Source organism: Falco cherrug, chromosome 7 (assembly GCF_023634085.1).
Source record: "Falco cherrug isolate bFalChe1 chromosome 7, bFalChe1.pri, whole genome shotgun sequence".
Taxonomy (NCBI): Eukaryota; Metazoa; Chordata; class Aves; order Falconiformes; family Falconidae; genus Falco; species Falco cherrug.
In genome coordinates, this window is record NC_073703.1 from 65432279 (window position 1) to 65456738 (window position 24460).

The window sequence follows — 24460 nt, forward strand, 5'->3', positions numbered from 1 at the left end:
AGCTTGAAGGCCCTCTTTTGGAGCTGGCATGCAGGACCATATGGTCTGCCTGCTACTTTAGGGGTTGTTTTTTATGTTTGTTCTGCTCCACCTTTCTACAGTGTGGCATTTCAGATAGAGAGTAGAGAGGACAGTACACCAAAAAGACCACTTGAATTCCTCATGCAAATCAAACTCTTTCAATCCTTGAATCAAGAAAAACAAATATTTGGGGAGGAAGGGGGGATGAAATCTATCAATCCATACTAAATCAAATTTTTAGCACGTGCAGCCGCAGTGCTCTGCTGCAACAGTGTCCTACCACTGGAAACAATCACTGTTACCTTTAAACGGACTTCAGAGCTTATTATTATTTTTCCATCAAGTTCTCATCCTATCAGATCAGATCAGACACTCTTTCTAGCCATAACAGAGCATAAGAGTATCAGCCTGAGACAGAACAGCTTCATTTGGAGGAAAAAATAGCCTAGGAGTGAGTGGTATCTTTGAGCAATCTTCAGAGTAAGGACACCCAAACAACTTCACAAAAGTGAAGGTTACACTGTTTCCAAACAAGGGAGCAAAAGCAGTGTGTTCTTTCATTCAAATTCCTATGAACTAAGCTAAGAAATCCTGAACAGCTCCATCCCTGTTGATTTCAGCCTAGAACATATATCCTGTTAGTAAGGTGATGCCTGATGAAGAAACCCTAGTGGTCTCCCAGAAGCCTGAAAGGCATAGTGATTTCAAGAAAGGGTGAAATAAGTGAAGAATAAAATTCTCCCTTGGGGTGCAGCACCTCAGCATAAGCGATATGGGAATCCAAGTTTTCATCATACTGTAAATTAATACTACAAGTGAAGGTCATAATGAGAGCTTTGTAACCATTAGCTTGGGGCACGGTGACATGCAAGTGTAGTTATTATGCTGCTTTTAGAGCCAAGTTTTCACAGCATTGCACCTAAGCTAACAAATGGTGCCATGAGCACCAGCTGGGCTTATCTGCAATTCACATAATGCGTTCCCTGCTAATACAAAACTGACTCTGAATGGAAATCAAGCAGACAATTGCAACAAATTTCAGGCTTCTAAAAGGAAGCAAAAGGACTAGTTCCATCTCACCACTACAGGAGTCAAGAAAAAATGGAGCAATGGCTGCAGGTAACCTTTATACCATCAGGAGGCCTCTGATGAGCTATACAGGTGCTAGGACAACACTGAGCAAAGGGCTCCAGTTTACTGCCACTGAAACACTCCTACAGATGGGATTCCTGTGAACAAGTGTTTGAAAACCCCAGGTGCTAGAAACATGTTTTAACTGAGCCAGCTACTGAGCATGAAGAGGTATATTCGAGAGCTACTGGCCCCATTTGCCCAGTTGCTGCCCTATACAAAGCATACAAGGTGATCAACAGGCAAATCAGACTAGAATAAACGTAAAAGTGATTTTCATCCTGCCTACACAATCCTACAAGCATTTGCAGATTTAACTACATTATACGACATTACATTAAATTGGGTATGCATAAATAGATTCTAGCGTAACTATGAACGGTCATGTTAATTTTGCCACTTACCCATGCCTAAATAAGGCTGATAACGCTTCAGAAAGGATGTGCTACATACAAAACACTCGTTTCCAGGAAAAGCCCAGCTAGATATATTTTTAAACAAAGCCAAAAGCCATCAGACTATTTCCTGGAAATCAGTACTAGCAAAGTCTGTCCCTCTTCACCCTTTTGTGTTCCAACATTGAGTCAATATTAGGCTTTCCTGGACTCATTAATTTTAATGCAAGGCTCTAAAATTCCAAGGAATTTACTCACTGTCAGACTCTGTCCCAATATAGACCTATTGGAAAGCCTTTAAATTAGTCACTTGCGGTTTCTAGTTCTGACACACAGACTAAGATTACAATATTAAGTGACAAGTCAAGGAAGGATTTGCTCTACTGAAATATATTGCCCTCTAAATCACACAAAAACTGAAGGTGACTTTTGGGGATTTCTTTTGTTTGTTTGGGTTTTTTTAGACTACATTTTGGATCTAACTTTACATTATGCTTTTAACTGTGATCACCTTCAGAAACTCACAACAGAAAATCCACATACTTCAGTTCAATGGCTTTCAGGACAAGTTCATTCAGCCCTTTATGAAATGCTTCCTCGCACTGTGTAATTCTGTTTTGCTGATAAAGCAGGTCGTCACACACTGTTCAGCTACACAGCTACTCCCACTGCCTTTGCTTTGAGCTTTTCACCTAAGCAATTATGAACTATTAAAGCTAACCCTTTTGCTTGATACTTAAGAAAATCATAATCATTTAGTTGGCTCTTTAGAATTTAAATAAGAAAAATGTTACTGTTCACACAGAGGTCACAAATCTGCCAGAGCAACCACAAGGCTCCTCCAATTTGCATGCATTAATTAAAAAAAGAAAGAAAAACAAAAAGCATGAGTTTCAAACTTTTTCCTGTGCACTTATATCTGCACTCACTTACCAGAAGATGAGTGGGCTGTCAGCCAGCAGCTTGAGATTTTCAAATATTTGAAAATCATGAGAAACTGATTGAAAACAAGTCATTGAGCACCCACCAGCCCCCTGTGGCACCAAAATACAACCTAGCTCCCACACCAGACTCACTACAATGTGCTCTCACCAATTCATTCGCAGGCAAACAAAGCTTAAAGCAGCAAAGTGTGAGGGTAAGTACTGTATGTTCTAGACCTCACATGATCACTTTTCTCTTTGTCCTATATAGGAAACAGCTATTCCAACCAAAGCACTAGAAATGTGATCTGGGGAAGAACACCAGGCTGAGATTTCTTCAACGGCAAAACTTTTTTTTAAACAGGATTTCCTATTTTTCATTCTTACACAATATTCACTGGCACTTCTTACTAGCTCCATCCACAGATATCTTACGTACGAAACAAACCAAATACATGCATCTCTTCCCTGCAAGCCATGACCAACACGCAGACTCAAAGGGTTTCAATTCATCTGTCTGGGAGGTGTACTTGTTAAGCAAATGCCTTTCAGGGTAAGATGCAATGCAAAGTTAATTTATAAAAACATTTCAGGGTAAATTTCTTTCAGAACTAGGATAATCAGTTGCTAATAAACTCTGTGCTTCAATGTGCCCCGTGACAATCTTTAGCAAGAGCCTAATATCAATAATGTATTCCCTAACTAGACCTAGTGCCCAAGGTCCTCCTTTTGTACGCTCATGTGAAGTCATGACTGCTCCCACAGAAAAGGGCTACCGTAAGCAGTCCTGCACCTTACATAATGGTAACAAGTATTTCAAAAACTGTGCAACAGAAATTAACCACTACAGTACAGAGTAACTGCACCAACACTGCACTTACTCCTTTATAATCCTCAAGTACCATCAGTACAGACCAATATTTAAACCTTTATTCTAATGTCTTGGTAGATTTCTGCAACTGTTTGATTTTCCTCTTCTGTATCAGCTTCTAGTATATACACACAAAAATACAAGGGTGTCACGTTCCCAAGTGACACAAACCACCACAGCACAAATTACATTAATGAACACGTCAAGTTTCAAGCCAGCCATCCTTATTTGGATATTGTAACTGTTAAAAGGGGTCTAAGATTTTTACTTCCAGATTCCAGAAGTCAGTTCTGGAAATAGTGTAAATTTAAGCTCCTGTACTTTTAAACCAATATGAAATACCTATTATGCATTTAAGTCCTATGAGAATGTTTCTATTTTGGAAATAAGCGCCTTATTATTAATCAGTTTAATTCTACCTCATGATGCTCACAAAAAGAAGCTACTGTAAAGTAACTCTAGGCATTGGTTAGTTTACTGCATCTTAGCTGATCTACCGTAATATGATATGCCCTTTACTCCAGCACTGCCTCCAAAAAAGCCTTCCTTTTTTTTTTCTTCCCCTTGATTATTTGTTTGCATTAGTGAGATGTCCTTCCCACCCACTCTGTCTTCCACTAGCCAACTGCTTTTCTGGCTGCACACAGAACCAGAAGCTGGGAAACAAACGCCCTTAATATTTTCTAAGCCAGGCTGGCTCCCCAAAGCAGTTGAGAAAAACAGAATCCTGATCAACAAGAGTAATAAGCTAATTCACTCTACCTTTGGAGCAAAGCTCACTGGTATTCTATACTGTGCTGAGAGAGCTCACTCTAAGCCTTAGCAGGAAATAGGCTGCAAACTGCAAGTTTAAACAGTAGCTTTCGTAACAGCAATTAATTCCTGTGGGGAATAAAAGCCTCTAGACGTATTTTACATCTACTCAAAATTAGGATTCTCTAATTCTAGATTAACTGCTGAAGCAGGCAAGATTTTTCACCTGGTAACAGAAGCTTTTGTGAATAGGTTTTATCAGGAATTACTTACTTTTGATTACTACCAGTGAGCCAGGAGTCAGTACCTCAGATTACTCACCAGCTAACCTGCTAGAGCTTTGACTCCAGATGAATTTAAAGTCATCCAGCTTGTGCTCTGGTTCTCATCCACAAGTTTTTCTTTGCAGCCACTTAGGCCTAAGAGAATTAATACCATGCTTCCAAATCAAAACCCAGCCACAGGAGCAGCATCAGAAAGCCTCCTACTGCTGTCAAACTCAGACCAGATCCTCTGGTAAGCATTTATTTAGCTGCTGATGCTGGCATATGCAGTCCCTCTCTCCCAAACCCTTGTTTCTGCAGGCAGGGCATCCCTCAGCAAGTTGATATAACCTCAGTGAGCGAGCAGCTGCATGGTGGTTAAAACATGACAAACTGTTGATGCAGCATTGAAACGCTATTTAGTTTAATGACACAGCAGTACTAGCATAATATTTGGGGCATCCAGAAGACTAGAAAAACAGCAGAAAACTGACCAACACTGCTCCCGAAAGAAATGCTCACGATCTAGCTTGACCACATCATTTCCCACCTACCATTATTTCCCAGCGGTTACCTTTTGTTCTTCTCTTTCTGTTGCATTTTGACACTTCTCAATCTTCCACTGCCGCATGAAATCTCGCAGATATCCAAAGAGAGTGAGAACACCATAGCCTACGTAGGTCAGCACAGCAACCAGCATTGGTGTTTCTTCGAAAGCTTCATTGAAAGGCCTTTTGTATAATCCTCCATTGTGCACAATATGATTTATCTATAGTAAATATTTAAAGAGAAGCAGTTGTGAGATACTCATTCAAGAAACGATATAGGCATTTCAGAGTAGTCCCTGCCCCTCCAACCAGCTATAAGCACTGCATCCCCCCCAGCCCAGCTCAAAGTACGTCCAGCTAGATCCAGCCATTACTGATAAATACCATCTGTTTCCATAGATGAGGTTGCCAAGTTGTTAATGTAACCAAAGTCACAGTTACTGATTTAGCGCAGTTTAATCTAACATCTCATTAAAGTTCTTTTAGGTTGTGAAGCTACATAGGAGAGCATCGCTTATATCAAGGCCAACCAAAATGAAAAAATTGCCTTCCCCCTTCACCAAGAACTGGGTAGGCACAAATAACAGTACAGTAAGGCTTCCCAGGCTTGCCACAAGTAAAAACAAAACAGAAATGATAGTTTTATTAATCTAAACAATGTATTCTTAGAATTATGAGAATTGGAAAAAAAACCCTGGAAAATATCAAAATAGACTCAACTTTGGAAGCCTGTATTACTCTAAAAAAAACAAGCATAAGCTAGTCTCTCCGTAGCTGTCAGCCTAAAGATGCTGACGTAAATGCTATACTCATTCACGAGGCGGACATGACACCACAGACAAAAAAGTCATTGTATACACAGTTTCAACATCGCATATATGTCAGCACACAGAACAAAGCAAGGCTTTCTGCATAAAATCCACACTAAAAGTCATCCTGCCACTTGCATACCATCTCCTGAAGGTAAGAACCTGACTGGTTGTTTAATACATGTGCATGTCCATCTCAAGTACTACCACTACAAAACACAGTATTTGTGAGTATTAAAGAAAAACTTCACAGCTACAAGGCAAGGGCTCACTCAACATAACACTGCAGGGAAAGCCACCATGGTTTTAACTAGATTACTTGTTCAAAGAACTAAGTTAAAGACCAGATCTCAAAAGTCAATGTATCAAAACATAGAAATTGCTATCTATATTCCTAAAAGTTACAGAACAGCTACCCTATAATAGAATTGCTACATGTGAAAGAACACTCTCCAAGACATAAATCCCCTATCTATAGCATTAAATATATACATATAATAAGAAATGTATTTTTAAAAATATTCTAATAAAAGAAACATCAACACCTAGGAAAGAGGTTGATCCTAAATACATCAAAAAAGGACAACAGCCAATAATTACTGAAGGGTGGGGGCCAGCAGACAGAAAAAACCCAGTTATTTACCTATGGCACTCCTAGTATCATATGGGAAAGAAAGACCCAGAGTTGTACCAGCCTCTAACAGCTAATGAATCAATAAAGGCAGACATACTTGCCGGCCTCAGCAGACACTGCACTATTTGGAAAGTGACATCTGCTCGTCTCAGGTGCTGAAGCAAGTCTGCATTTCAAGCCTGGCATTAATATCTTGAAAGTAATTTTTCAGACAACAAGGGTGTGCTCTGAGGATACAATTATGCTATAGCTATGCAGTTACTGAGCATAGAGACTGCACCAGCACCTTCCTCCTAATACTCATTTCTACCTCTCCCCTTCTACTGACACAGACATCCAGAACAAAGTTTTAAGTAGAGCAAATCCTCTGGTCACGCTAGTTGCGAGGACTTTAGAATTGGTGCCAGTGCGGAAAAAACAGCAAAGATACAGGAGGAATTTCTCTTCTGGCAGCAGCACTTACCCAGATGCAGATAACTAACCTAGAGCATTTTGAGGCCAGGTTTAATAATGAAGTAGTTTTAAAAACATACTGTACACAGTAGTGGCTTAAGGTAGAAAATGACCATGCTTTGGAACAGGTGTAGGAACACCTGCTTACCACATTGCAGCTCAGATTATGGCAATTTAAAGCTTTAGTGGAGGCCACAGGTTCATACACTGTTTTCTTCAGGAACTGTGCCAGCCGAAGCAACTGCCCCTGCCCCACTCACTCCCACTTTGTGCCACCTGTGTCGCCCTCTGGCTTGCACAACTAAGGCTAATCCGATTTTCAGCACAGCATCCCTCCTGACACTGAACTGATCCAGGTTGAATACACAATGGTTTGCAGAAGGTTATTTATTAGACCCTAACAGTCTTTACAGCACTGCTCCACGCACAAACTCATTCGACAGATCTCAGCAAACAAGAACCCCCAGCTGTTGGGGAGAAAGGAGGGGCACCAGCACCACGACAATCAGCAGGCTTGATGAGCCCACACTGCAGAGGAAAAACCATGAAAGCTTTCTCTTCTCTGTTCCTCTCGGGATTCCTTAACTGTATCACTATGACGCCAGTTCATGAAACCATAGAATTTTATTGCATCCAGATCTCAGAAAGATCATGCACCAAAGCTCCAACTACTCCAATTTCATGGCTTGATGAACTGAAGTTGAATTTTGTGTCCCCATGGTGACAGACCAGGTTGTGAACAGCAGCTACTGAGGAGCAGGCATACCACCTACCTGCTACCTGGGGCTGTCTACTAGTAGCACATTTCTGGATAAGCAGACAGAAAAGTGGTAGTGACTACTTCGCAAACTATCTAGCATCTAATAAATAGATATCACATCAAAGTTTTCACGTCTTTTCCAGTAACTGGATGTTCATCTGGAAGAGGTGAAAGGCTACATCCTAAGGATATAGATCTGAGACTACCTAATAACAGAAAATAGCAACTGAAAAAATGCCAACAACAAACCAAAACCTACACACAATTTTAATCGGAATAAAAGCATACCAATTTTCTCCAGGTCTTTAGAGGTGTCTCTGCTTGTGACAAATGCTAAAACTAAACTAGTTATTCCACACGGTCAAAACGCAACATTTCACTGAGAAAGGCTCTTTTGGGAATACCTGTATTGATTCAACACATACTCTAATCAATTTCACCTCCCAGTGTTCTTCCACCAATGTGCATAAGCATTGTTATATATGCATATACACCCTTATACTCTCATGTCAGCTACCATGTAAGCTGAGAAGCTTCTACACTATCCTATCTGAATTAAACACTAAATACTCTGAAAGCAATTCCATGGACTTTTCATGAAGCATACAATGACTATAAATACACACTAAAGTGGCCTACAGAAGAGGCATTCGTAGCCACATTTTAGATACAAGCCTATTCAGTTTTCCAAGAATGCCTTATAAATCTGCACATTAGCCTTCAAATGAAGGCTTACATGCTGCGAGCTCCAACCCTGCTGCCAAAGGGCAGCAAGTTCAGTTCCAGAGACCAAGAGAGAAGGTGGCTACACCTTAGTAATTCAAGTCCTACCATAACGAAGTCTGCTGTGACCTTTGAACTAGAATACACTGCATATCTAAGTGGAGACCACAAAGAAAAGTCAAAGTTCACCTAAGTATATGGTTCAAAAAAGCAGGTGTGTGCTCACCTACATCTCTCTGCTGTACTGCCCAGACTGCATGTACACAGAAGAGCACCGTCACATCAAGGAACTCAACTGCAGGAGAAAACCAGAGTGCACCAGCCAGCTGGTTATGGAAGGCACCAAAGAGATGGCATTCCGAGTCAGCCACAGGTAACGCCTGTGTCGGGCCAAGCTCTTGGGGAAAGAAATCACATAAAACAGCATTGTAACTTGTTACTGAGCAGCAGCAGCATATAGCTACAGCTAGAAAGGACTGCACTGGTCTAAGCAAAACACATCAAGGGGTCTGATTATAAACATCTCCCCAACCTGCCAACAGCTCCAATTCATAAGATGTTACAGTAGGAAACAGACTTCAGATTTAGTTCATCCTGCAAATTAGAAGCATTATAAGTAGCACGATAGCATATCTAGTATAGGCAGAAGATGGGATTGTGGATGTACACTTGTACAGCAAAGCACACCCAACCTGATGTTCTTACCCAGCTACTGCACAAAGTTATGCTTTAAAGACCACAACAGCCTCCAGACAGCATCCAGTCTTGCAGTGCTTTAAGGTCAGGTACCATCCGAATGAGACTCCAGCTTCACAGACAGAAAAGATATTTCTGTCTATCCTGAGTTATTCAAACTCTTTAATGACATATATGGAAAACCCCTCACGTAATACCCCTGCTGCAGTTACCTTAGCATGATTAGGGACAGAACAGTGTCATCTGCGCAAAGATAGTTATTTAGGTCACCCCACTGAGCACAAATTCACACTAGAATGTATCCAATTGCATGCTTTGATTACAACCTTGACTCTCCTACTAGATGTGAATCTAACTCCTTTATCAGAGCGTTAAAAAATTGCAATCCATAAACCGCAGTAAACCAGCTTTTACCAGTACCCTTCGCTGTTTTCCATTTTTAAATTTGGACAGAGAGAAGGACCACCATACCTCACCCTGTCATGGATTTACAATGAAGGTTAAAATGAAACCAGCAGATACAGATTTCAGTGGTAATTACGTGTTTGCTGCTGGCATTCAAAACAGGTCATGTATGAGACTGGCATTAATCTGAACCTGACTTTCTTCTCATCAAAAACTTCTCAAAAACAACAGGAAAAGGTGTTTCTGTATATTTGCTATACCTGTGTTAGCAAACAACTTGGATAAGATCTCATGACAGAAATCAGCAGATGCAAAGGAGCACACAAGAAGCCAAACACTCTCAGACTGAAGGGTACCATGCTTAACTTTCAAAAGCATTAAGTTGTCAAAGTTTTGTGAGAAGACAAAAGCCATACTTAAACACAGAATCATATGCAGACACTACTGTTAGACAACACACAGGATTTATCAGAGGGATCTGAATACATATCTTGCATGGCAGGCATATACTTTAGGGACAGAAGATGCTCCAAATGCAACACACAGAGCACACAGTAAGAAAGAAGTACACAATAACTGGTGATGCTGCTACCCCAGAAACCCCCTAATACTCTGTATTAAGAGGCTTCTTCATTTTATGCTGCCAGGAAGAACAAAGTCAGATGAACCTGGCAGACTTCATGCAAACAGCTTAAAAGGATTATTTAAGCTGGAGCACAACTTCACTAAGTCTTATTAAAATTTAGTAGCTTCTCATTGCCACATACCACACACACTGCAGAAATTTTACTAGCAGCTTTGCAGCTTTTTTTTATTATTATTTTTCAGAAACTTAATGTGGAAGGCTGCTTCCACGAGTTAGCTACTTTTTTGTCAAAGATTCCTGCCAATTATAGAGAATAAAATGGCAAGATACGCGATGCCCATCCACTCTAGGATGTGCCTCAACTCTCAAAAGCAGTCATATTTATAATAAAGGATATGGGGAGTCAACACTACAGAAACTACAGCACTGAGAACTCCACACAGGCAGCTGCTCTAAGCTCTTATGGTATTCTGTGGTAATTTTACTGTTTGCCCTTTTTCTTGTGCTGCTTTGTTCTTAGGCTTCAAATCTCAGACTATTGCATGGGTAAAAAGACGAAATACTTACTATCAAAATTAAAATGAAACTATTTGAATTGCATTTTAAGCTTTAAAAAAAAAACACACACAGGAGGGAAATTTGTTTTACAAGACAAACTTTAACACTCGAGTGTATTCCAAATTACTCTTCTCGTTGGCCGGTATTATCAAATATTTTTATTTCCAAATGCCAAGAAATGTGGCATTCCTTTGTTAAGATGCACTTGCCACACCTACAGTATAAATCTTCACAACGTTTAAGTGTTGCTAAAAGGAAAAAAACCAGCCTAAACAAGTGAATGATGCAATTACGTTTGGGGTATTTTTGCTTACTACATACGTCTAACAATTTAAATCCTACTGAGAATATACTTTTCCTGACCTTAAACTACCTCTAAAACTAGTATGTTCCTTTATCTAGTACAGCGTTGTGACAGAAAATTCCTTACCTGCACGCTTGATTACTAAATGTGTTTTAAAATAAAGATTTCCAAAGACAGCACAAGTCTGCAGTGGTTTACCAACAAGTCAATCTCTAGGCTTTAAGATACCTCTCAAAGAGTTCCCAACATACTTTAGAATTGCTCTCACTTATTTTTACAGACATTTAAAACCTTTTACTTCCTAAACTTTTTACTTCCTGCCTTCTCAACTCCAAGTATTCTTCAAGACTATACCCTTCAATTATAAATGGTTCTTTTTCTAGGAGTGATTTCTTAATGAAGGCAAAAAAAACCACCTGGAAACCTTCTTGAAGCTGGGCCCATGTTTTATATTCCTCCTAGAGAAACTGAAGTCAATAAATAATTAAGATAAAGCTTTTCTTCCAACAAATTGAAAGCATCACATTTAGGAAAAAAACAATGCTGCTTTACAGTTAAGACAGAAAAATACAACATGACATATCACTCAAGTAGTTACAATAAAGTAAAATGAACTTTTAAATTATAGCCTTTAAGGCTTATCACCAGCTAAGTTTAAAATGGCAGTCCAAATATAATTGAAAGATTTTAACACTTTATCCAAACTGACTTCTCAGTACCACATACTCAAATCTAAGAGAAGCCAGTCACACCAACCACTACCATGGGTATCTGGTTTTGCATTTGTTTTCAAACCGGTACAAATATACAAATTCTCAACGAGTACAACATTGGTTCTACATCTACTAATTTAGTATGGTGGTCTCAAATATTCATTTAGCCAGATCAAATGTGGCGTAGCTATTCCTTCCACAAAGGCTTACAGTCTTTTATAATTGAATTTAGTATTAGAAAAGTACCCTCATGCACAGGTATGCTTTTTCAGAAATAAAGAGTTTTGTCAATGAAAACACCTGAAGGAGACTGCAGTCTTTTCTAGGTCAGCCAGGTTTCTACTCAATTTAGTTTTATGTTACTGACACAATAAATGCACTCAATCAAAAAGCCAAGCAAGAGGCAAAAGTAATAATTTCTTTCCCCAGGCCCGATACAAGCCTCAGAGTACATGCTAGAAGGCCTAAGGCATGTATTTTTACAGGGGTTCAAGGACTGAACGCTAATGTCTAATCCTGAGCAAACTTTCCCACAATTTTTGACTTTTTTTTTCCTGTAATCATGGAATAACCAAGGTTGGAAGGGACCCTCAGTGGTCGTTGTGTCCAACCCCCCACCTCAAAGCAGGTTGCTGAGGGCCATGTCCAATCTAATCTTGAACTCCTCCAAGGATAGAGATTCCCCAAACTCTCTGGGCAACTTCCTCCAGTATTTTTACCACCCTCACAGAAAAATTATTTTCCTTGTATGTAATCAAAATTTCCCATTCTTCCAAATTATATCTGTTGCGTCTCAGGCTACTGCCACACACGTCCAAGAATCTGGCTCCATTTCTCTACATCCTCCAGTCAGCTAGTTGAGACTTCTCCTCCTAAGGCTGAGCAAACCCAGCTCTCCGTCTCTCCTTATACCTCGAGTGCTCCAGCCTCTTCTGCTCCTTGGGTGCCCTCCACTGGATTCACAGATTCCCATGGCTATGTCAGCATCTTTCTGGGGAGCCCAAAAGGACACAGTGCTCAAGATGCAGTCTCACAAATGCTGAGTAAGGGTCAACAATCACTTCTTGCTGAATAAGTTCACAAGAATTAGTTCTTTAGGGTCAATTTTTTATCAGAAATATTTGCATTTTAAATAAGCAGGCAGATGTGGAAAAAAAACCACCCCACCTCACAATTCTGTATTCAAATTCCTTTTTATACCAGTAGATAGGGCAGCTACTTAACATCTTTGTCTTATCCTAACCTTCATCTGAAACAAGGGCTTATTCACATCACTGCTACCACCAACTCCCTGTAACAACAGAAACTTTCAGTATTTGTTGCACTCATCTTTGTAAGCGTGCTCTCCCAAAGAAGTTACATTAACCTGAATTCCAACAAAAGCATCTATAAAGTCAAGATGAACCCCTGAGATGAGCCTACAAGCAGTATGACTGCGCTCTCTCAGAAAACCAAACACAAATCACAGGACCACACAAGCAGTTTTTAGCACGTACACACAAAAGCTTTCAGGAAAAAATATCTATGCTGTCCATTTTAATAGCTGCAAGCATTCAGGACTTGTGACATTTTAAGGGACTGCAAATCCTGTAGTCCTCCCACTTTCTTCAACCAAACTATTCCTTGTCTTCCTGAGGAAATAGGATGAAACCTTGTTTACAAAAGCATGTAAACAATAAGCTATCTGCAGATTACCATAGTACGTCATTTGAAGACCTTCTAGAAACATCAAGGAAATTAAAATTTGCTTGTATCATTCCAGCTCCTGTCTGACTGACTCAGAGATACTGCACACAACAGAAATTGAGAACCTGGTAACTAAAACCTACATTCCAATATTTTTTTTTTTGTTTGAGATTATTTCATCTTCAACTTCTAGAAGCACAACAAACCATTCTAAGGTGAGAAGCTCAATTAAGGAGTCCAAAAAAATACATTACTAAAAATCTGTTTACAATAATAGCTAGATTCCAATAAGTTATCATGGGAAAAAAGGGCATCTTGTCACATTAAATATGTCCCAATCTCCCTCTTCTAAGGAAGTAAAAAGTTTTCAGATGCAGTATTAGAAAACTATTACCCATTTGCTTCAAAGCAAAACACTCCAATGGCGAAATACATTCCAGTTTAAAACTGCACTGCAGAAAGAAAAAGCAATTTTCCCTGCACTCTTTATTATTCCCACAAGTGTCCTGACAGATCCTCAGTACTGTTTTTTCTATGAACTCACTTTAGACTCTCTCCAGCAGACCAGAATGACATAAAAAGTAGAATCGTGCACAACTTGATAAGGTAACTTCTCTGTTCTTTTATTGAGATTTGCTTTCTTTCTGCTGGCTGTGTTCATTTCCTCACATCATAACAATACCCTTTGAGATGTCAGGCTTTCATCTTACATAGCACAGTATTACACTGAAGCATTAAATCAGTTTTGAATCCATCCATAGATCACTATAGTTTCTAACCACGTACTCCCTTAGCTTAAGTCAGAAATGTTACTTATTCTTCTGCAATATCCCACAGTTTTTAATTGCTAGATGGTTCTTCCACCTTTGTCTTAAGGTGCTTATAGCGAGATTGTTGCATTCACTGAATTTTAATCTCTAAACAGATTAGGAATCAAAGTAATTTTAACACAGGATTTCCCAGGAAAGCAACAAAAAGAGCTGTTGTTTACCTTAGTATTTCCACAGAATGCCTTTTTAATATGCTGAAACCCTAACTTTAAATTATTACTTTCCTAGCCACTGATAATATCCCATTGATTTCCAAGGCAGCCAAGGTCAGTTACTGCACAGTCTTAATAGGCAGCCAAGTTCCTCTCTCTTCTCATCAAGGGGAAAGATTAGCAGTTCAGATCCCAGCAAGAGACAAATTAATACAAACTATTTAAAAATTAAGGTGAACAATTTCACCCTCTTCTGCTCATGCTGGAATAACAGTAAAGAGCCTGTGCTATATCAAATACCAGTCTCTTTCTGTGGAGGGAGTTGTAAGGAAAGCCTGAATTCTGTGCCATAAGGATAATACCCTTTAATACAAATCTTTTTTTACCTTTGTGGGGTAACCCAGCCCACTCGCTCCTCAAAACAAAACAAAAAAAACCCCAAAACTTACTCAGGTTGCCACAGCAGATGTTCTAGGTAGGGGCAGACTCCTTTTTACACATTGTTAAAAATGGGTTAGGCTTTCCTGTATTATCAAGCCCTGCAGGAGGGCACAGTGATGTACTACCCTATCTCTAAGCCCTCCTCTCAAAAGCTCCAGGCTTTTCCAGATAAGTTGCCAGTGATCACAACACTTCTTTATACCAATGGCTTTCCTTCCCCCTTCACTTCCCATTGATGTATTCATTTTATCTAGATGTCTTCTCGCCTCTTCAAGGACCCCATCATAGGCCTTCTTGCAATAGCATCTTTTTTTCCACTCATCCTTACTTTTCTGGTTTTTTTTTCTATTAAGTAGGAATTGCACTCTTACATGTAAGCTGCCTCCTTTTTGGTACTTGTTTACTTTGCATTCCACAGACCTCTCCGCCTGCACTCTCAAGCACTGTATGGGTATATACATAGTACAAACAGACACTCAACACGTGGTAAGCATTAACATCCCTTCTTCTGTGTAAAGGCCCAACAACCAAAATTCAAAAAACCAAAAGGCCAATCAAATAGCCAAACCTGTGACACATGAGCAAGTATATCTTTGGCAGCTCTAAGCTCCGATCACTGATGATGAGGAAGCTCTACAAGGCCAGTATTCCTAAATACTCACTTCTTCCAGTCAGGCTCCAACGTTTAGACTCTCATTTTGAAAGTCAGCAATCTGGCCCACATGAAATTATCCTGAAAAGAATGCAAGACTTCTAATTATAAATCTCTGCTTGACCAGCAAGCAGCTGCCAGAACAATATAAAACTTCCTTATACTTTTCTCACATCCTCTGACAATGCCACATTTGGGCTTTTTGCTAAGATTTCACATGACCACTTCCCCAATAAGCCTTCCTCACCCTTTAGAAATAGTTACCTCAAATGCCTCAGGCTTCCAAGACACATTTGAGCACAGTATCACATGCAAGGTACTAACTGAATAGAACATCTCATAAACCAGCAAGGTTTTTAAGCTGCTCGAGCCTGATGTTGACGGGCTGCATCTCCCATGTTTTCCATATACACAGCTGAACAAAATCCTTGAGGAAAAAGCTTCTTTACCACACTTTCCTGTTCTTCTGGAGCAGAAGAATGTAACTGTATTCAGATCACCTTCTTTAAAAAGCACGGGGAGGGGGAAACACTCATAGAACACGCATGTTCAGTCTTAATGCAAAGATTTACACCTATGGTTTTATAGTCAGCAGTGCTTGGTGTTTGCAAGGCACAACTACCAGTGCCATAGGTCCCCAAACCAGTACAAGCTGTCACTGCTGCCAAACGAAGGTATTACGCTGTCTTCCTCCATTTGTTCACTCCCAAAACTGTGTTATCACCTCCCCAGTGCCACAGGAAGACTGTAAGTGTCCGTCTAGTGAAAGAAATACAGTAAGTACCCTGGGTCAAAGTTAACTCGGGAGTGGGGGTGAGAAAGGGGAAGTTTACTTTTACCCTGCATCAGTTCTCATTCTGGTTCACGCAGTGACTGCACATGCCTACGCTGAAAAAAACCCAGAATGGGCAGCACAGGAGTGAAAACAAGGAGCAACAGGAGGAGTGACATTGGAGGAAGAAGTCTCTTCTCAAGCAGCTTTGGCTGTCCAAGGAAACGCAACCTGCTCCATACCACTGGGCCTGCCTTCACGAGAACCATTAAGAACCTTACACCGTAACAGAAAAGTTTAGTGTTTTGCAGAGAAACAACTGGAAGTCTGAAAGCACAAATACACACTGGTATCACAGGGTGTTAATGCAGCCAGATGGGAAGTGCTGCATCAACCTTTAACTCTTCTGTAGAGGGAACTCCCTACTCAAGGCTACCTGTACCCATAGCCCCATCGCCTGTAACAACAAAACAACGGTGAGAAACTGCCAAAGTCTTTTCTTCTAACGTACAGACCTATCGTATTATATCGAGGTTTAAGTTTAAAAGCTGTGCTGCTAGTAAAAGCCTCGCAGTAAAGCTACAGCAATGACTCAAGGGCCAGCCGGCTCACACGGAGTTACCAGCCTGGCAAGCGACCACGGGCCAGGCCCGCCAGCCGGGCGCTGACACCCCACCCCCCCCGGGCACTAACAGCCCCCCCCGGGCCAGGCCCACCACCCGGGCGCTGCCCTGCCCGCGCGGCTGAGGGCCGGGACTGGGGCCGGCACCCAAACCCGACCCGCGCCAGCCCACGAACGTCGGCCGCAGCCCCCCACCGCCCAGCCGGGTGGCTGAGGGGCGGCTGCAGGCTGCCCCGGCTCCGCAGCCCAGCCGGGGCTCGCACGGAGGGACGAGGCAGCGGGGCGGAAGCACCGAGGCGGCGCCCGCCTGGAAGAGAGCACCGGGGCCGGCCGGCCCCACACGCCCTGGCCCGCCACCGGAGCCCCCGAGACAAGCAACTACTGCCCCTCCCCCCCACCGCCGTTGCCAGCCCCGCTCGCGCGGCGGAGGGCGCCCGCCGTTCACACCTGGGTGTCGGGCGCGGGCAGGCCGCGCACGTAGCCGTTGCGGAGGCCACCGTGGGCCGCGCCGCTGCAGCCGTTGGCGCGGGGCTGAGCTCCCAGCGCCGCCGCAGCCCGCTCGGGCCGCTCCATCCCGCCGGCTCCGCTGCGCTGCACCCGCTCCGCCGCCCCCGCCCGGCCGCACCGCACCGGAAGCGCGAGCCGCCGCCTCCCCCAATCGCCGGCGGAGACGTCACGTTCAGGGACGGGCTCAGCAGTGACGCATCAGCGCGCGTGAGAGGATGGCGGCGCAGGCCGGGAAGAGGGGGTGGGGCTGAGAGACAGAGGCCCAATGAGAGTCCCGCATGCCAATCAGATGGGCGGGGAGCGAGATGGAGGAAGTGGCTTACCCAATCGCAAAGTGTAAAATTCGGAGGGAGGTGGAGACAGACGGTAAAAGTTATCCAATCGCTTGAAAGGGATGGAACCGGGAACGAGGAGAACGAGATGAGCTAGCTAATCACAGAGCGAGGTGGAGGGAAGGGGAGCGAGTGAATGGCAGGGTTTGTCCAATGACAGGAGGGAGGAGCAGGGCGGTGGCTGAGGCGGCAGCCAATGGGCTGGGTGGCGGGGCGGGCTGGTGGGGTAGGGTGTGAGGTGGCGGCCGTGAGGCGGTGGCGGGGTGTGCGCTGCGCCCGGTCGGGCTCTGGCCGTGTGAGGCTGCCCGGCCCTGCCCTGCCCTGCCCTGCCGGCGGGGACACCCTGCATCCGCAAACGCTATCCCTGACGCGCAGGGGGCAGCGCGGCGGGGTACGGGCTGGCACTGTTCCTGTTACCGCCGGCGGCCCTTCTTCCCCGCGGGCACCCCAGTCGGCACCCCAGTCGCTGGAGCGTTGGGAGGGCCAGGGTGGGGTGAGGCAGCCGGGGAGCCCCTCGCCTGCCCTTGCTGCTCTGAGATGAGGGAGCTGACGGGTGGAGCGGTTCCCTCAGGCCCCGGGGGGGTGCCCGGGGCCGCGCAGGCCTGGGGCTGTGGCCTGGTGGGCTGTGCGAGAGAGATCAAAGCAACCCCCGCAGGCTGCTGGGAGAACCCCTGGGTGAAACTGAACGGCTTTTTGCGAGGTCAGGGCTAATTACAGTAATGCCCTTTCCTGCCTAGGATCAACCTGGGAGAGGTGTATCTTGGCTCAGGTCCACCTGGGTAATGAAGGACCCGATGGGAAACCCTGCAGACAAGCTCCAGGCAGAGCTTGAGCCAACAGGTTTTAAATTTGGGCTTAAAGATAGGTATATGCATGGCTGCCTTGCTGAGCTAGTATCCCTAACAGCTGAAGTTGTCAGTCTGTTAACTCTGCCTGCGGCAGTGTTTAAAAATCATCATATATTTGGCTATGAATTTAAGTGTTTTCTGACAGGCCTTGGAAATAACATGTTTCATCCAAAGACCTGTAAAATAAAGACTGTTTAGTTCAGGGATAGGTATTAACAACCTTAGCAACATTTGGGTTACCAAACGCACAGGCAACACCAGAGGAAAGGTGCTCCGCAAACCACAAAGCATCTGTATTTGTGCACTATTACACAACTTTGTATACATCTTGGTGAGGGATTGGGAAGGGGAAGGCATCCAGAGGTTTCTGAATTGCAGGAGTGTTAACTGGTGGAAAGGAAACAGCCTAACATGCTTAATTACATACTGAAGAGATGGCAGAGTATGACCTTTGATTTCTCCAGCGTAATTGATAAGGGTGGGCTGCGGTGTTTCTTAGAATCTAACTTGAAACAATGAGAACAAATCTCAGTTAATGGAAAGTTAACAAGTTTAAGCAGTTGAATTTGAGAGAATGGTCTTATCCTTTCCTTTGTGATTTGCTACTCTTGACAGGTTTTTTTTCTGTATTACAGTCACATCTTGGAGCCTCTGTCATGAATCTCATTGCAAATTCGATATGATCATAGAGTTCCTAACAAAAGTGAATTAGTGTCTTTGAAAGATAGTCATTGTTCTCCCCTCAAGAAAACCTGGGAGAGCTTCACAGCCTGGTTCCAGCCTATTTGTAGGCAGCAGTATGCATCCAGTACACTTCATATCTCTGGGTGACCTTTGAACAAGAGAGCTTGTTGTAATGAGGTATACAAACACAGGCTCAGGGGTAACAAGCATGGGCTGGGTGTGAGGCCTTGTTCCTTTTCATGCTGTCTGCGGGCGCTCCCATATCGTGACTGCCACTGAAGCAGGTATGGACTTGCCTGGGAAGCGTTCTTTCTTCATCTGGTTTCGGTATGCAGTGAGACAGAGCTATCAGCTAAGATAGGATGGGCTGTGCCCCCTCTCATGTCACGGGAAGGGAGCATGGGGGAGACTAGTGTTGCTAGGAAGGACCTAACGATCAAAGCAGCAAACACTCCTGTTCAGCATTTGAGTGCTTGTGCAAGTGGACTTGCTTCAGTGTGGCTGCCATTAGGAATGCTGGTGGAGAAGAGGCACAGGGACCCCTCTTGCTGCTGAGCTTTTTCTGGATAAGGAGGGGAAGGCTGTTGAAGAGATCTATGAGGAAATGAACAAATACTATAATGAAAAAAGAAAATAAGAAAGAAAAGTACTAGGGGACCACATCACGTAGAACTTTTTTTGTGGGATTTTTTCCCCTGCTGCCATAGTTGGCTGTTGGCCTTTTCCTCCTGTCTCCTCTCCCTGACCAGTTTGTGCCATGGGGTGCAGATGGTCCACCAGCCTATGCTCACAGGGTGTGTGTAGGGCAACACCTTCCATTCCCTGCACACCTGCATATGGAGGAGTTTCATCTACTAATGCCTTACTTCTAGAGAGGATAAGCTGCTTCACCTGCCAGGCACGGGATCTCACTGCCATGTTATCTGCTCAATTAGAACCCAAACCCCTTCCACATGTAGGTACCTGCAAACTGGCTACCTCATCTGTCCTTAAACTCAACTAGCACAAACCCTTACAATGCAATGGTTTCAGTTTTGGTTTAGGAAACACAGGAAGAAAAAACATCAAGGTACCCACCGGTTAACTTGTGCAGGACAGAGATCTCACACAGTGGCTGCAGTGCTTCCCCTGCACATGGGACCTCCTTGTGTTGCCAGGACCTGCCCTGCCCTCGGTGTGGGGCCAGCACAACCTGGTGTTTGAGGGGCACCTGGCCAATTCTGGCACAGCACAGGGGGCAGGGAAGGCCACACTAACCCTGGAGCTGCAGTGACGGAAGAATCCAGGGTGTCTGTGGAGACAAGGCCCAGCATGAGGGTGCCATCCCAGGGTGCAGCGGCTGCCATGGGCAGCACCAAGCACACTCCCCAGAGCTCCTGGAGTCACATTTGCAGACAGCTCTGATACGGCTCTGTGTAACACACAAGACACCTGTGTACACTGGCAGCTGCAGCTTGTGTCTCTGGACTAAGTTGCAAAACAGAGGAGCCAAACAAACTCAGAACAGCAAATTCCAGTTCTTAGTTTCCTTTTAGATCTCAAGAATACTATTCCTATGAGCTGGCAGAGCGAGCATCCTTACTTAGCTAACTCAGTGAAGCAAAGGAACTGTATGAAAAACTAAATTTAATGACTCAAAAGGAAGAGTGAACCACAAGTAACAAGTCAGACAGGCAGGAATTGCTGCACAGCAGGCTCATCTCACCAGAGAGCTTACATCACTGATGTGAGTCAATGGATACTGTTTCTAACTGTCTGTAGGTTGGGGGATCACAGAGTAGAGTTGTGAAGTTTGGAGACAGCAAAAAGGGCAAATTCAGGAAGGAACAATTGGATAACCACTGGGACAGAGAAGCATAGCAGAGCTGAGAGAACAAGAGCCTTCTGCACTTTTAGGAGATAATCAGAAGTCGTCACTGAGATGTGACTGAGGGGAAGAATTTCCTTCAAGAAAGGTGAGAGTTGATAACTGAGACAAACTTGGGTACATGAATGATGCCGGCTATGCAGAGAGTCTTGATGGAAGGTCTCAAGGCAGCTGTAGGCAGAAATAAACTTAAGCCTTTGACTTTCATATTTGCAGTGCAGAGACAGAATGAGCAGCGGCTCAGCCATTGTATTCAAGGCAGTTAATAGCAGGCAGGCTGCTCCGAGAGGGAAAAGTCTACATTCTTCATGTGCCTTTCCTCTTCATTTTCAGTCTCAGGCGCAGGCTGAAGTAAGCACAAAATGAGTGCTGAAGGTTTAATTGAAAAGGCTGCAGTTTGGGCAGACCAATGCAGTGCTGTGAGGTGAGTGTTGTTTCTGTTTCCCTTTCACAGTTATAGCAACCTAGTATGTAAACTGCAGGGACCGTGCTGGGAAATTACTCGGGGGAGCAGCGAATCTTGGTTTTTAGCTTGGGCCTGATGGCAGAATGCCTTTCTGAAGCATAGGAGAAGAATTAGCAGAAGTGTGGAAAACTCTTTGGCAACTTCTTAGCCTTTGAAGAAAGCAGATAGCTACGAGGGTGCCTCAGGAGAATTTATCAAATCCCTAGCTAAATTTTGTGGAAAGCTGGTGAGGCCTTAGCATAATTCTTAAGAGAGTGATGCTTGGAAGGTTGGCTAGTCTGGTGTAGAAATGACCATCATTTGTTCTCAGCGTATCTTGATAACCTGTGAACACCCACAGCAGATTGCTTCCTTCTGGTGGAAGCAAGGGGAGGCAGGTTTATCTTTCTAAAGAACGGAGTTGGTTGGTTTAAGTTTAGCTAAGTTGAGAATTGTGTTTCTGCTCCAGGAGAGACTCTCCCTGACATTAACACTTTCTGCTGTGAATGCTACAGCTCTAGGCTTGCCACAGCTTCTGTTTCCTGGCTCGGAGGACGTTATTTTGGAAATAACCTCTAAAGTTATACAGTGCTGAAAAGACTCCATTCAGACTATTTTTCTCGCTTTTTTTTTTTTTTTTTTTTTTTTTTGCAATGAAGCCTTGACTGAACCAATCTCTGGGCACTGATTTGAACCACAGTTTGTAAACTTGATGAATTGTTTGCTGTTCGGTGTGTTTGCCTGGAGAAACCAGCCAGGCTTGCATAACTTTTTTGTGATGAGAAGAGTCAGGACAGAAGGTTTGTAACCGGAGATATATATACCAGGGACTGAAAGATGTGTGTGAATATGTCTGATGAGCCACAAGAAAACAGATATGTGAGAGAGGGTGGGATGATATGTCTAGAATCAGGGTGTTGGCCAGCAGAACAGGGAATTAATAACAGACTGACTTAACCTCCTGCAGTTGTTGCTCCTTTTGATACATACAGCTGGCCAAAAATTTAATCCTTCATTTAGGAGAGAGGTAGATAACTGTATTTACCTTTTTTCTTAAAGTTCCAAAATATAAGGTTATGTTTTCAATGGTATGAGGGAATTGAGCAGCAGGATGCTATTTCCTTGCTTGTGGCTCTAGCCACCTTTCAGCTAGTACTGAAGAGCTGGTTTTGTCTATGTTTCAGTCAGGGCTGACTCCCAAGATCGCCCTAGGTTTGTTTGAAGCCGCCTTCTCTATGCTTTGTCTGCTTTTCCTCATGTTCCCTGTCCTCAAGACTCCTGTGCAAAACACTACTCAGAAAGTCATGTTTCTGTTTGTCACACCATTCCCACCTCCCACCCTCCACTTCAAATTTCTGGATGTTTGCCTCTCCTCTGGGCAGTGACTTGGGCAGTGTTTTGGAATGGAGGCTGCTGTTTCTCTGCAATGGAGCTAGACTGTATCTTATAGCTAACTTAAGGCCGGCAGTAACATCCACTCGCTTTGACTATGTTTCACGCAACCCATGGCCACACCTGCTTTATCTGGAGCCTGAGTTTTGGATGTATCTTTATACCATCACAGTGGAACTGTGTGGTGATGTGTCTTTTCAGGTCACTTACTGGCACTGTGGGACAAACAAAGGCTGTAGCTCCAGGAACCTCTGTATTTGCTACTGTGAGAAGGTGATATGGGTTAAAACTTTCCTAGCAAAAATGATGAGTTTGGTCCTCCTGTGCAATTCACCCTGTATCCGTGTCAGATATGTGGTTTAGTAGAGCAGGAGAGGCAGGTCTGAGAATGAATAGCTGAGGTACACCCAGTTATTTTATCATTCTTGGCTTATGTTGGCTTTTGTAAGTGGAAGTATGGCCTGGTAGAGTCTGTGGTCAAGATACAGGAGTATTGGCAGAATGGAAGTACATTTAGTGCGTATTTACTTGGGCAACAGTGGTTGGAAGCAAGGTAATCTCAGTAACTTCTGATCCCCTGCTTGGTTCCTGTGATATGTTGTTGGTTTCACGTCCATCCTCCATGGACATTTGTTGGCAGTCATGCCTATTGCTGCTCAGGTTGGCGAGTGGTGAAGTAGTGTAGTAGTTTCTTTAGGTCTCAAGTTCCGTTGCTTTCTAACAGTGCTTCGTGGACCTAAACAGGCCTCAGTCCCCCAGGTTCAGGGCTCCCTAGTGGATTCATTACTAGCCCCTCCATCTCAAACAAATCAGGGATTTGACCTTGCATGGTTGATGTGATAAGGCTCCTATTTAATGACTCGCTCATTTGTTTCCCTATCTCTAGCAGCGAAGAAAGACCTGTGGCTGTAACCTATGACCAGGGTCTCTGCCTTTTCTGTCACCCATGTTGGGTGATATTGAGCCAGTAAGATAATTTCATTTGTGCCTTGCTTTCTTAGTCCATAAAATGAGAGTAGTGAGACTGTTACCCTCCCTCTCCCCTCCCCATCCAGGATGAAGTGAAAGGCTGCATCTGTGCGGTATAAACAAAACCCTAATTTACATGTAAATGCGTGTGATATCGCTGTAGCAGCAGAGTTGTACCAGTGAAGCCTTCCTTGTGTGCAGGCAGCTTATGTCAGCAGAATAGCGCTCTTTTTTGAGCAGAACTTTTCCAAGCACTATCAGCTGTATCAGCAGAAACATTGAATGCCAATATAACTGCATCCTCATTAGGATCCAGAGCCCCATGATATTTTAATTCCTAACTTCTTTTTAGGTGCTTAAATACCTTTGAGCATCTGGGCCTATGACTTTTGGCACTATGGAAGTGACCCCAAATCCTCCTCCCACCAGTACCCTGGCAAGCAGGGGTGGTCTTACTTTATCAGCTGCCGCAGAGCGCTCTGAGAAGCTCTGGTAAAGGGCACTGAGCCCAGCAGAGTGCGATCAGGCTGCTATGGCTAACTCCAGGGAGGACCACAACTGCTGCTGCTGTTTCTGACAACATTGTCTCCAACTGCGGAGACTGGACAGGTTCCTTCTTATTCATTTGGTCCTTTGTGAAAAACAGAACTAAAATCAGCATTCCCTTGAAAGTGTGTCTTTGTTGATACTTTTAATTTCATCCCTTACTGATGCT

The 24460-nt window shown here is 43.5% G+C and overlaps 1 protein-coding gene and 1 long non-coding RNA gene across 3 annotated transcripts in view; one reads left to right on the forward strand and one right to left on the reverse strand.

Annotated features, from left to right (window-relative positions):
* Positions 1-17334, reverse strand: part of SPTLC2 (serine palmitoyltransferase long chain base subunit 2) — a 78770-nt gene extending 61436 nt beyond the window's left edge. The window contains exons 1-2 of the mRNA XM_055716043.1: positions 17149-17334; positions 4932-5126 (exon numbers count right to left, since the gene is read on the reverse strand). Of these exons, the coding sequence (XP_055572018.1) occupies positions 4932-5126; positions 17149-17274 (321 nt within the window). The 5' untranslated portion in view covers positions 17275-17334. The remainder of the gene's footprint in view (positions 1-4931; positions 5127-17148) is intronic.
* A 1936-nt stretch (positions 17335-19270) lies between these two features.
* LOC114015724 (uncharacterized) overlaps positions 19271-24460 on the forward strand; it is a 31027-nt gene continuing 25837 nt past the window's right edge. For both annotated transcript variants that reach the window (XR_003559805.2, XR_003559806.2), the window contains exons 1-2: positions 19271-19356; positions 21273-21363. This is a non-coding gene — a long non-coding RNA (uncharacterized LOC114015724). The remainder of the gene's footprint in view (positions 19357-21272; positions 21364-24460) is intronic.